General features: G+C 38.9%; 1 protein-coding gene across 1 annotated transcript in view; it reads right to left on the bottom strand.

Moving 5' to 3' along the window:
- WDR70 (WD repeat domain 70) overlaps positions 1-13960 on the bottom strand; it is a gene marked incomplete at its 5' end in the record, with an annotated part of 38297 nt that overhangs the window by 1870 nt on the left and 22467 nt on the right. Inside the window, 4 exons of the mRNA XM_010286367.1 lie at positions 6547-6709; positions 7073-7189; positions 10900-10979; positions 12398-12498. Of these exons, the coding sequence (XP_010284669.1) occupies positions 6547-6709; positions 7073-7189; positions 10900-10979; positions 12398-12498 (461 nt within the window). The remainder of the gene's footprint in view (positions 1-6546; positions 6710-7072; positions 7190-10899; positions 10980-12397; positions 12499-13960) is intronic.

The following is a 13960-nucleotide window of genomic DNA, read 5'->3' as shown; positions in this document are numbered from 1 at the left end:
GAACAGGTGGAATGTATGGAATCTTCTCTTTTTCAAAACATAGGGATGGAAGTTTATTTAGCCCATAACAGTGTATCTTCCTTTCACCACAATAGACAAAAGGTCTCTGAATGCCCTACCTGTGACCCCACATCAGGTCAGTATTGAGATGCTTGTTAGCAAAGTGCAACTAATCAAGTGTAAACCTATCATTTCTGACCACAAAACCTGCAACTGTCATAATTTTGATTAGAAACTACCAACCAAGGAGAAGGACTTAATCTGTGAAACAAGCAGCAGCAGAACCTACGTATTTTCCAGGATAGGGACAGCACAGTGAGAAGTTACACACTTCAGCTAACGTACGTATGCTACTGACTGCAGTACAGCTGGGGGTGGGGGGAAAGGAAAAAAGAAACTAGCCTAATCTAGCAGTAACCAGCTAAAGGAAAAACATACAGAGGAAATGAAGTCTGCTTGCTATCTCGTTTTTCAAATTATCATGAAATGGCTGTAGCCTTAGCTCAGCTGAAATGTAAACTGTTCCACCTCCACAGGCTACACAGCAGTAATCGGAGCACCTAGAGTGATCCATATGCCTGACCATTTTAAAGACATAAGCATAGAAAACACTGGTTTTGTTGTAGCACTATCAGCAGTGATCACTTAATTTAAACATAAAATTGTTCTGCTTAGTAACTGCACTAGAGACTGCTAGTGTAGTAGGAGTTTGCTGCGTGATTGATATTTATATAAAAATTATCAAAACAGGTTTACTACTTCAAAATATTTTAATTTCTGAGGGCTAAATAATACATGTGGAAAGCTGTGTTCTTTTTCCCCATCAACTTTCTCAATTTTATTTATCCTTGACTTTGGGAGTTGATTTCAGTTTGCTAGGGATCTGCCATGGGAGACTGCCATGGAGGGCAAAGGGGCCAAGGAAGGCTGGTTGATCTTTGAGGACAACCTCCTCAAAACATATTCCACCCCATGTGCAGAAAATTAAGTCTGGCAGAAACCTAGAATGGATGTGCAGGGATCTCCTGACTGAGATAAACCCCAAACCCCAAAAATGAAGAACACAGACAGAGGAAGAGGTTCAGCCTTAGCTGAGAGGAACAGAGGCATTACATGAACATGTAGGAACAGATTTAGGAAAGTCAAAGCTCAGCTGCAGTTTAAACTGGAAAGAAATGTGAAAGGCAATACTAAGGGCTTCTACAGCTACACTGACAGCCAAAGGAATGCTAAGGGCAATGTTACTGAGGCAGGTGACCCAGTAACATATGATATGAAAAAGGTCAAGATACTTGGTTCTCTTTTTGGCTCTATTTTCCCCGAGAAGGTATGTCCTCAGGTGTCCGAGGACCCCTACCTCATCACCAAAGACTTTGGGAGGGAGTGAGACATTACCAACAGAAGAGGAAGACAGAGACAGTGAGTACATAGCTCATTGGACATACAAAAATCTGTGAGATCAGATGGGATGGATCCAAAGGCACTGAGGGAGTTGGCCAATGTCATTGCAAGGGCACTCTAATATCTTTGAGAGGTCATGGTCATTGGGGGAGGTTCTTGACTAGAAAAGGCAAACATCATCATCTTTATGTAGGGCAAAAGGAGGATTTGGGGAGCTACAGGATAGCCTACCTAATCTCAGTCCCTGGGGAGACTATAGAACAAACCCCCATGGAAGGCATTTCCAGGCACATGAAGGACAAGAAGGTTGACAGGGAACAGCCAGCACAGATTTAGCAAGAGCATACTATGCCTGCCAACCTGACTGCTGGAACAGGCTGCCTAGAGAGGTGGTGTGGAATCTCCATCCTCGAGGATATTCAAACTTGGCTGGGCAAGTCCCTGAAAAACCTGAATCTAATTGGATGTGAGCAACCTGATCTAAGTTAATATGCTTTAAGCAGGAGGTTGGACTAGATTACCTCCAGAGGTCCCTTCCTACCTAAATTATTCTTTGATCCTTTGTTCCCACATGACTATCAGCTGAAACCAGTATCTCACACACTGACAAATGCATTCCTATTGTGGGTTACACTAACAGGCTGAAAAAAAAAATGGGAAAACAAACTAACATGATTTATTCATACTGCAGACTTCTCTTTGTATCAGTGGTCTTCAACATATTCAGATACGCAGACCCTTAAAAGATTTCTAGGGGCCATGCAGACTGCTTTAGAGTCACCACAATCCCTCTGGTTATGGGCTGTTTTTCTTATTTACCTTTCAGGGATCCAGTCAAAGTAGCTCTTTGTCATCTGAGGTTCATAGACTAGCAGCTAAAAAAATACTGCTACAACTAAACTAGCTGGCAATGACAACTGCATATCATGGCATGTGACTCATGTTGCAGTAACTTTTGAAATTTGTGTTTATACTGCACTGAAACAAAGAAAAAAGACGACTTTCAAGCATGCTTGGAAACCAGAATAATGTCATAAAGGCTACTTCCAGACACAAAAGTGAAGGTTTTCAGCATCAGACCCCTTTGCATTCCTTATCCCACCAACCAGCCTGACTCTTCTCTGAATCTCAGGGGCTTCCCTCTCAAAATTACCAATTTCCTAAAACGATTTAGCTTAAATATACCAACATGTGCCAACAAAATCACTGGTAGAAAATGTCTGTTTAGTCCTGCTTCTTCAACTAAAGATGCTTGAGCCACTGCGTAACTACCGCTTCACACACTGGCACTGCCATCGCAAGTTCGGTAAACACAGCACAGCTACACGCTGTTGCTTCACATCATTCAGCTTTGCCTGAGACAAGCAGCAATAACAAAGAGAGCAAAATAGGTGCAACGTGACTGAACTGAAAGGTATTTTCTAAGAACTCTGGTCTATCTTGGTGGGGAGGGAAATTTCACCCTCACCTTCCCTACGGTACAGAAGAGAGCTACATCTGGGCCTGATTAGGCCCTCAGCTACAATGCTTAGTAACTCCTGCTGATCCTTCAGAGGGACATCTGAAGTCATTATAGCATCTCTGTACAGCTGTGTTAAAACAAACAGCTCACAAAGAATGTAGTTTTCAAACATTTACAACTGATGCCTCAAGTTCCTTTCCTGTAGTTCTTTACTTGAAATATTCAATCTGTCCTTCCTTTCCTTTCACTCCACTGAAACGGCTCTTGCCAAGGTCTCTAACAAGCTTCTTCCTGAAAAACCTCAAGATCTTTTCTTTGTCCTCATCCATTATGACTTTTCTTTTGTGTTGATCACATCATTCTTGACACTTTATTCACTTTAGGCTTCTGCAACATGTCATCTCCTGATTCAGCATGTACTGCTTATCATTCCCCGGTATATCTTTCAGCAGCATCTGTTTTTTTACCCATCCTTTTGCCGCTTGTGTACTTCCCTCTCCTTTTCTGGCTCAAATTATAGGAGAAACAGAAAGGTCAGGGTAATGATAACAAGTGATAAATAATGCAAATGACTACTTGGATTCAAGAATAAATTAGGCACATTTAAGTCCAACAAAAAGGAAATATTTTTACATATATTGTATTAACTAACAGCAAAAGGTATTTTTTAAAAGAAATATTGCATTGAAAATACAATTAAAAAAGCATGAAATCAGTTATCTGATTTAGAATGATCTAATCAGTATAAATCAGGACTGGATGAACTTTAACCCAGTCATCACAATCAGAGTTATGAAAACTCTTATCAACCAGAAAAAGAGGGTTTTTCAGTCCTCTCAGTCTAAATTTATTTAATAACCTTCACTGCAGAAAATTAAGTAACTATGGTTTCATTAGACGTTTTCTTAAGAAGGAAAACGAAAAACTGCAAGTGAATAACCATCCATTAGACAAGGCAAAATCAAAAGCCTTATCAATCAAGAAATACATCAAGTGGATCGTTTTATCCCGTATTTGTGGGAAGTGAAAATTTACTACAAGAAATGTGGAAAAACTAATAGCAGAGAAGTAATATAGTAAAAGAATAAACACTATTAAAAAAAATGAAACATACTGGATATATGTTTTTTGGGTCTCAAGACAGTATGTAATTTTAGGTACTTATCAGAGTATCACCTTTCCTAACTCTATAGTATATCTTATGCTGTAGCTAAAGCAGCCATTTTCCCTGGGTTTGTATACTGCTCGTTATTATGAGCTCCTGATTTTAACAGGGCCACCGGGGACAATTTTACAATCCAGTAGTATGTGATAACATATATCAATTACTTGTACTTTGCATATTTTATTAAACACGCATCCGTAAGGACATCTCTAAGATGCTTTATATACAAGGTGAACATACATATGCTGCAAAGTCAGATATAGGATATAATTAACACAGCTTTCTATGTTATCTGTGTGTGCAGGCAAGCAGCTAACGAAACCCATGACTGCCATTGGTATGCAGCTGTTAATATAGACCTCCATTTCTGAAAATTAAGAACATAACACAATTATAAATAAAGTTTTTGCATTTAAGTGTCTTAGCTGATAATAATAACAACAGCAGCAGCAACAAGAATAACAACAAGAAAATTATTTTTAAAATGCTCTTTGCATAGCGTACATCTTAAAATCAAGCTTTTAAAGCAAGGATAACGTTAGTTTCACTGGCATGAGATTTATCAGCTGACAAAACCATCACGACAGCATGCGTCTGGCTGCAGTCCAATTCCCCCACATACATATCACCGTCTGGTGTGTAAGTTAATAGCAGGCTGGACTTGCATCCTCCCCGCTTCTCAGCCAGCTCTCTTCTTCCCCTGCAGCTACATCTTTAACAAGAAACTGTAATGAGATCTGCCCACCTGACACAGTAAGCCTTCTGTAATACAGCTATGTTTTAAAACTTTCATGTCTACTACATTGCAGGTGTCAGGGATGAAATTTAATATACAATCAATGAAGTTACTGAGCCAAAAATATACTGAGGTATCTATCTACTTGATGGAATGTGTGATCATATTTACTTTTGAGAATCAATACCCGCATATCTCAATACCTACACATTCAAAGTAAATTTCATCTCTAGTAAACATGAACTCTCAAACAATTAAAAATCAATATTTAGCATATTCATTACAACAACCATTACTGAATCAGCTTTTCAAATATTGCTTTTTTGGTACTAACGGTGATACTGTATAATGCATTGATTTGATGTACAACATCAAATGCCATACTTACTAATTACCGCTATGCCATACTTATTGATTACCTGGTCAAAGCCAGGCTGGGTCACTGACATTCTCAAGCTGCTTCAGAACAGCTATTCAGTCATCTTTGTGAACACGTCAGTCAAGTCAGACAACAAGTGTCACTACTAGAACCAGATATGATTCTTAACGTACTTTGAGTTTCTGGAAAGAGGTGGTGATTGTTTCACTAAAGAGATAGACACTAATAAAGAAAGTACAGTCAGTAAAGTACTAACGAACATATAGCCTAGGAGATAAAACACTGCGCTGCAAACAAGAAAAAATAGCTCGTTATTGTCTCTGTCCATTCTGTGCAGACTATATAATCTCTTCAAAACCTTCACCTTATGCATTCTGTTAATACTATGTATACCACATAGATGATTTTGTGTAACAAAAACATCAATGATAATATGAAAATGTGAAGATGTTGGTAATTTTTAAAGTGGTACTTTCTGTTCAATAGTATGAAATGCATTTATTTAGTATTTATTTTAGTACTATTGTGAATTATTTATTTAATGGTTTGAACTGTGTTTATTTTTAGGAAAAGAAAAAATCTTTGGTAGAAAGCATATTGCACAATTTTCACTGTAATGCCTACACACAAATACCACACTCACACATACAATTTCTACTGAGTAAATTATCATCTCTGGGATTACCAAGACATACATAATCTTGATGAGGCTCTTTATGTAACAACTGCACACTTGTTTCTTTCCATTGAATTTTTGGTAGGAGATTTTATCGCTGCAATTTTTGATTTTTCTACACCTTTTACACCTAGTTAATTCAAGCAGGTACTCAGGTCTTTATGTAGGAAAAATTTGCATAAAAACTTATGACATTCAAGAAATCACCTAAAATATACTGTCATAACACAAAGTAAATATTTTGAAGGTTTAACCTAAGAATCATGCAGAACTACAGGGCATACTGGAAAACTTATCATCCCAATCTGTCGATCGGACAGTACCTTATTAAAAGGTATATTGCAATTTCAGACATTAATTTGGAGAAGAATATAAATTCTGGTCAACTTAGAAAGCTTTAAAATAATTTTATAGCATTGATAGGTATATTTTAAAAATGGAAATGTCAAATTTCAATAATTTAACCTCCCAAAAACGCTTATCTTCACAAAGACTTTTTGAAGATATTTTCATCTTCTGGAAAGAGATGGTGATTATTTCACTAAAGAGCTAAACACTAATAAAGAAAGTACAGTCAGTAAAGTTTGGTTAAATATTCTTCGTTTACGTATTTGTGGTAGCAATACAAAAATGGCAAAGTATACCATTAAAAATGTGTACCTTCTCTTTTTATCAAACTCCCACTGGCCTCCAGAAATATTACTTGTATTTTTAATTGCTTCCTTACTTAGCATATGCAGGAGCAACCCAGTATGGATTCTCCTCCGCTTCCTTTGCATGACGTAAAATGGCCTCTCGAGGGTTGCTATCATCTGTCTTATCCAGTGCAATATTCTTGACTATATATGATGACAAGGTACCTCCATGAGTTCCAACACGCCCACCACGACCTGTAGCAAGAAAAAGAGTATTTTAGAGAAAAATATTTAAGAAACAAACAGAGAAATGTTCTATTGTGTCTGTAACAGTGATCTGATACAAAGAAGTTATTTAATGCTATAGGAAGAGTCCAATTTAGACCTGCCTGCACATAAGTGTTTTACTGATTATATAACTTAAAGTAAGTCATTACGATTACTAATTTATTCCAGGCAAGCACTCCAATCAAAGATCAACGTCTTACAGTGCTGTCCACCCATATATAGTAGAGTTGCCACCCAAAAAAATTTGAATGTAAATCTGAACGAGCATAGCATCCAAGCATGATGGTCCCTTTGGCATACGACAGTCTGAAATGATTATGCCTAGATTACCTGGTCCTGCTACTGGTGGTTCAGGTTTGTGAGACTTCATGGGGTCCAGCCTATCCTTCTCCAGCTGCTTCCTGGTGCTTCGCTGTCGTGGTTCACGGAACATTGGAAGTGCATGAGCTGAAGAGTCACAGTTTTGAGAAAAAGAAATGTTAGAAATTCCATTTTATTTTTAAGTTTTTAATTACAAAGACAAAGCAAAGCATTTCCTTGCAGTGGAAAAGGTGGCAAAAGCAGCCTCCGAGTTCTTCTGTGTCCAAGCAGTGATTTATGGAGGTATATTTTAGAGGGCTTCTTTCTGTTGAAAGCAGACAGATTTTCAGGGTTCCTTCAGGCAGAAAGCTTACATCTGAAATACAGTTTGCACAGTTTATGCATATTTCATCTATTCCTCTGTCACAGAATCATAGAATAGTTTGGGTTGGAAGGGACCTTTAAAGGTCATCTCATCCAACCCCCCTGCAATCAGCAGGGGCAGCTTCAACTAGATCAGGTTGCTCAGAGCCCCGTCCAACCTGACCTGGAATGTTTCCAGGGATGGGGCATCTACCACCTCTCTAGGCAACCTGGGCCAGTGTTTCACCACCCTCACTGTCAAAAATATCTTCCTTATGTCTAGTCTAAATCTGCCCTCTTCTAGTTTAAAACCATTGCCCCTTGTCCTATCACTACAGGCCCTGCTAAAAAGTCTGTCCCCATCTTTCTTCTAAGCCCCCTTTAAGTACTGGAAGGCTGCAATAAGGTCTCCCTGGAGCCTTCTCTTCTCCAAATGAACAACCCCAACTCTCCTAGTCTGTCCTTCCGGCCCTCTGATCATTGTTGTGGCCTCCTCTGGACCCGCTCTCACAGGTCCATGTCTTTCCTGTCATTCATTTCTCAACATTAGCATTGTGACCAGTCAGTTGCTCTTTTCTGAACTCTCTATGTTTCTACAGCTTTCTAATACCCTAAGAGCATGACAAAACCCTAGACACATTCTTGGATCTGAAACAGAGAGGGCCAAAATGTAATGTTTCTGCATATGAAGTCACAACCATGTTTTTTCTTAAGTATGAGATAAATCAAGTTTGGAAGAATACCCATAACTGAGACAACCTGGATAAGTTATCAGGATTAAAACTTGTATTTCCTCATAAATCTGCTACAGTTATCTTCAATCAGAGTAATGATTTTGGTCTGCTCACACAAGAGTAGTATTTGTCAGCAACAGAAAAACACCATGTTTAGTGACACGGTTTTTTTATGGTGAGGATTAGCTCTCACAATCAGGTGTGCTGATTGCTTCTGTTTCCCAAAATGTGGTAAATTGTGTTGGGGTCAAAAGACCCAACAAGGACAAAAAACAACCAACCAAATCTTAAATTTAGGGGCACCAGCTCTATACTGAATAAAAAAAAGAATGCAGCATCCAGCGACCTGTAGGTTTGGTTTTTCAGCTTATTTCTGGAAGCCTGCTCAATTGATTAGACTGAGTGAAGTCACAGCCAGGTGACACAGCAGTAGATCTTTGGAAAGAAATGTTTAGGTTTTAATTTTGCAGATTTCATGAAGTATGAAATGCCTGGGACAATTTGCTGGCAAGCACTAAGTTTGATTGGTTTGCACAGAGCATCTGAGGTGACTAATGTACAGATACAAGCTTTTGCCATTTGTGGAGTCCAGGTTGCCTAAGGGAAACCCAGACTTCATATTCCTGTATTTTAAAATTAACATTTAATCTCTCAAACCAACATTCCTGCATTTTAAATAGCGATTACAGGCAATCCTGAGATTAAAGAGGAACTGGAAGTCTGAAGGGAAAAAAAAAGATTAAAAAGAGGAGAAGGAAAAAGGCGTTGGTTCACTTTGCGAAAGGACTTCTGAGATCTTCAGTTCTTTCCAGTTCTATCTGTAAGCTTAAAAGACAGACATCTAACCTCTGAAAACTTTCCAAAATGTGCAACAAACCTAAAAATTTGCAAAGTAATTCCTTACAACACTTTTATGCATTGTTTTATATGGAAGTATCCTTATTTAGTTTCAAAATGATGGGTAAGAAACAGTTAAACAGCTAAAACTCAGTGACAAAATTCCGAAACTTTGCATAATTGGGACCTAAATTTTTGAATGGCATTTATAAATGCCTTTGAATACATGAGTTCCATTGGATTTTAAGCAGAAAGTTTTCTAAAAATCACAAAAGCGCTTTACAGCATAAACACTTAATAACAGTGCACAAAGTATTTAGATAATAGACCATGTGCTGATACCGTGAAGGCTGTAGTAAGGATGAGAGCACCCAAAGGAGATAAATATCCCTGATCTTTGTCAGCTGCTACTTTACCCATTGTTACCCAAAAACTGGAGCCAGACACCTGCAGCAGTGAGGTAAGTAGGAGACAGCTGTGGCTGGAAAGTACCTGAGATGGGAACCCAGAACCAAAGTGCCTTGATAAGGGCCTGGTTACCACGGCTGCCCAGACTTTCTCATTCTGAACTTCTGTTGTGTTTATTATGCTGCCAAACAACTTCTTTGTTGTACAGAAGTGATTTTAGCTATTTCTAAGACTAAGACTACTGGAAAACAGAGCTGAATCCAAGCACCATGGAATTGGAAGAGGATAAAGAAGCCGGGCTGCACAACTGTATTGCTGTTCTCATTTGACATGAGGAAACATTACACAGGGTGATACTAATGGGGAGGGCCAAAACCACAGAATCATTAAGGTTGGAAAAGACCTTTAAGATCATCAAGTCCAACCATCAACCCAACACCATCATGCCCCCTAAACCATGTCCCGAAGTGCCACATCTACACGTTTTCTGAACACTTCCAGTGATGGTAACTCCACCCCCTCCCTGGGCAGCCTGTTCCAATGCCTGACCACTCTCTCAGTAAAGAATTTTTTTCCTAATATCCAATCTAAACCTCCCCTGGTACAATTTGAGGCCTTTTCCTCTTGTTCTATTGCTGGTTAACTGGGAGAAGAGACCAACACCCTCTCACCACAACCCCCTTTCAGGTAGTTGTAGAGAGCGATAAGGTCTCCTCTCAGCCTCCTCTTCTCCAGACTAAACAACCCCAGTTCCCTCAGCCGCTCCTCATAAGACTTGTGCTCCAGACCCCTCACCAGCTTCGTTGCCCTTCTCTGCACATGCTCCAGCAACTCAATGTCCTTCTTGCATCCCCTTGTAAAATCTGCCCTTCGCAAAAAGCAGATCACTAAACATTTTATAGTAACAAGGACAACTATTTCTCATGCATCCGTGAGCCTTAATATGAACATAAGGTCCTAGAGAAGTATAACCCTGTGGCTAGAGAGATACTAAAGCTATTTAAAACTGCATATAACTCTGTGCAAGCTCTAAATTTTCAAAAATCACTTGGAATTAATTCAAGAACCTATCTCTAATGTCTCTGATTTTGCCACTGGTACTGTTAATGTTTCCAAGTAGGAAAACACTTCCTAAACCATCTCCACTCACCAATTTTGTTATGCAAAACTGAAGATTTAAGAAAGCTCCAAAATTTTGGAGCTTTTTCCCCCCCTCTCTTTTCTATGGCAGTTTTCCTTTCAGGCTTTCAGGTGTATCAGAATCTAGAAACAAACCATCATTAACAACTTGACAGAGCATACAGAATATATACCTTTCTGATTATATATACCTTTTGTGCAAGGCTACAAAAAAATCTGTATGAAGTACTAACATCTTGCACCACTAACCAATGCTTAATGAAAGACTGCAACTTTATTTAGAGGGGAAAATATAAAGCTAAATGATCTGCAAGTAATTTCAAACCTGAGAGAGAGCTAAGGATGCTGCTATAAAGATCTGTTTAAATTCCTTACGTGTTATAATGTAATCCTGTGTAAGAGTCTCTGGTTGTCTCTCTTTTCGTTTTGTTTTGACCACGCATAATTTTGCTCCCCTAGGAAGAAACATACAGCAGTTCAGTTGCTCTGTTTATATCAAAGAGAAACCATTTTTTATTCAAGATATAGTTTCAACAAAATCATATAGCACTTTAAATATTCACGAATGTGTGTATCTTTGCCTGTCCATGCATATGTGAAGGAGGGTAGGGAGCCTATTGTTTCTGTTATAGAGCGGTTTATATGACACGCGGAAATAAGGGTGGAAGATTAATTTCATACTTCATTTGTCCACAGTACTTGTAGCGTGTGCACTGAAAGTGCTCCTCTCCAAGCGTGGGCAATGATTTGCTCCTAGTCCTCCTCCTAAGCAGCAGAGGTGGCAGTTATCTAACCAGAAGTGTCTGTACACTGCAGCGGGACTGGTTTAAACTGGTGGTATCTTCCTCCTCATGGTAAGTACCAGGAAACAAACTGGGCACAAAACTGAGCTAGGGCTCCTGTGGTCTGTGCCTAGAAGACTCAGGCTGCCCTCTGGAGAGCGGTCCAAACAATGATGACGAACTCTCTTATTCTCTAAATTGACGAAGACCGGAAAAAATAAAACTTATTTCTGATAATTTTGTAAACCAGAGTGTATTTTCACATCCAAGTGTCCAGGTCACAGTAAGTATTCAGAACCCGTGAACTGTAACACAGTATGTTTTTGGATGCCAGTGAAACAAAGATGAGTGCATACAGGGGGAGAACATCGTATTCATACCACTCAGTATAGATGAAGTGTACATTTCCTCCCTGCTGACAGGACGGAAACATGCCCCAGTTCTCCAGCCAATCCAGAAGTGTTTATAGACTACTGAAGTCCTCTTCTTTTCATTTCAGGCTGACAAGTTACTTTCTGATGAGTCACTACTACCTTTCCATTAGATGTACAGGCAAAATTCACATGGACAGGTGGCTGTGGGGAAGAAGACTAGCAGAAAGATGGGCATGTGCTTCCTTGCTTTGCCCCCTCTCAAACTGAGTGGTCCAGTATTACTTCACATACACTGAAGTTTAAGCTAATGCTTCTAAACAATCTTTTTACTTCAGGGGAAAAAAAAAAGACATCAAAAATATGACTAAATACAATAAATATCCTTTCAATAACACCACATGAGCAAATTCCAAGAGATCAGATGAAAGGCTGGTCATTCTTACTGCAGATTTCATGCAATTAAAAAATGAAAGTGTTTGTAAATTCAGGTAGAACAGCCAGCATACTGCACCATGAAAAGCCCAGAGGAAAATGCACAGCTTTTCAAAACCAAACTGTTTTTTTTTTTTTTTTAATCCTGTTACTAAATAAGTAAAACTCTGCAAAACAAATGTTACTAAACCAGTTTTTCTCATTTCTTAGTATAAACACAGAACACAGAATCAGGCTAAATTTGGGAAAAAATAACATTCTTAATCATTAATCATGATTACGTACCTCTGGCTTTTGACAGGATCATAGTACACTTTGGCCAAACCATTTCCTGTACCAACCATGATCTGGTTCAGCTTGGGATGCCAAAGGCAACGCACAACACTCTGAAATAAAGCAACATATTGATAGCTAGTTGGTCATTCCTCTAGATCTTAGAATTAATATTCATACTGTCAAACAGTGGATCAAAGTCACGCTGTAGAAGGAACAAGCTTAAGCACATGAATTAATATTTGAATGAACAGCAGTTCCTCTCCAGAGCAGAATTCAATGTAAGAGGAATGGATGGAGGCAGAGAAGGAAGTAAAAATGGATGGCAGTGTGATAACCATTGGTTTCTACAGGCCAACTGCTGCACGGTCTTTATGGGCATAATGGAAAGTTAAAGAGGCATTTGAAGGAGAACAATTGAGTGCTTTGGATATAGCAATGCAGGCCTTCATGACTTTTGCATTTTTCTTTTTAATTCTTAATTCTTGCACCCTGTTCTTTACTTGATCTGTTTTTCCCTTCTTCTCACACAGTGCTGAACTTTGACTCGCTGTCTGCAGAAATGGAAGAGAGCTGATTTTCACTCATTTCCTTCTTCCCCACAACACACTGAAGAAGTTGGTATTTGAAGCCAATGTCTCACAGCTCTGTCACCCTTCTGGTTGGCACAGGAATTTATTTTCAGACATTAAGACAATTGTTCTTTTATATCCACATGGTTCTCCCATGTGACTTTGAATCTCCGTATGATTACTGTACTCAGTCTGATTCAGCAGGCCGGCACAGAAAGTCTGTAAGACTCAAACTTCTACCTTGAGAGAGCCAAAGAAGTGGGTACAATCTGCCGGGAAGTGCAACACATCACACAAACACAAAACCTGTATGTGCACCTGACTAACTGGGGTGAAAAAAGTACCTATTCTTGAGAGATAGTAACTCTTTAAAGGCATACTGTCCAAGACTGAAGACAGGTCTTAACAGTGCTTGTGTTACCTATGTAATAAATGTATCCAGAGCCAGCAGGATGCATCATCCTGTCAGTATTTCACCGAACAATGCTCATTTTTCCAGCCCTATCCTGCCCCCCCAAGCTTACTACTTCTCCTGTCTCAAAAACCAGGAACAGACTCTTCTCAAAGTGAAGATATACAACCACTATCATCCATCATTAAAGTATCTGTATATACTTTTTTTTTTTTACATAATACAGCACATGAAATACAGCAAAGCTAAAATATAAATAGGGGTGCAATATAGCCCTACAACTTGGGAGATGAGAACCATCTAATTTGGATGACAATTGTTATACATCAGGTCTAGTGAGTCCTGAATCACTTCCCACATCATGTTCCAGTCCATTTCTGGTTTGGTGTAGATCTCATTTTTTTGAATGTTATGAAGCACATAACAAAAAATACTGAAAAAAGTCTGAAACCCATTCAGCCATCATGAATCAGAACTTCATTTTACTACAAGACGATGGATGACTATTTTCTGAGCCGTTTTTCTGCTTTGTGTTTTTGTTTAAGGAGAAAAATTCAGTGAGATGAGTTTATGTGACTCAACCGACCGTTT

The sequence above is a fragment of the Phaethon lepturus genome, unplaced genomic scaffold (assembly GCF_000687285.1).
Source record: "Phaethon lepturus isolate BGI_N335 unplaced genomic scaffold, ASM68728v1 scaffold10074, whole genome shotgun sequence".
Lineage (NCBI taxonomy): Eukaryota > Metazoa > Chordata > Aves > Phaethontiformes > Phaethontidae > Phaethon > Phaethon lepturus.
This window is presented reverse-complemented; position numbering and strand designations above follow the sequence as displayed.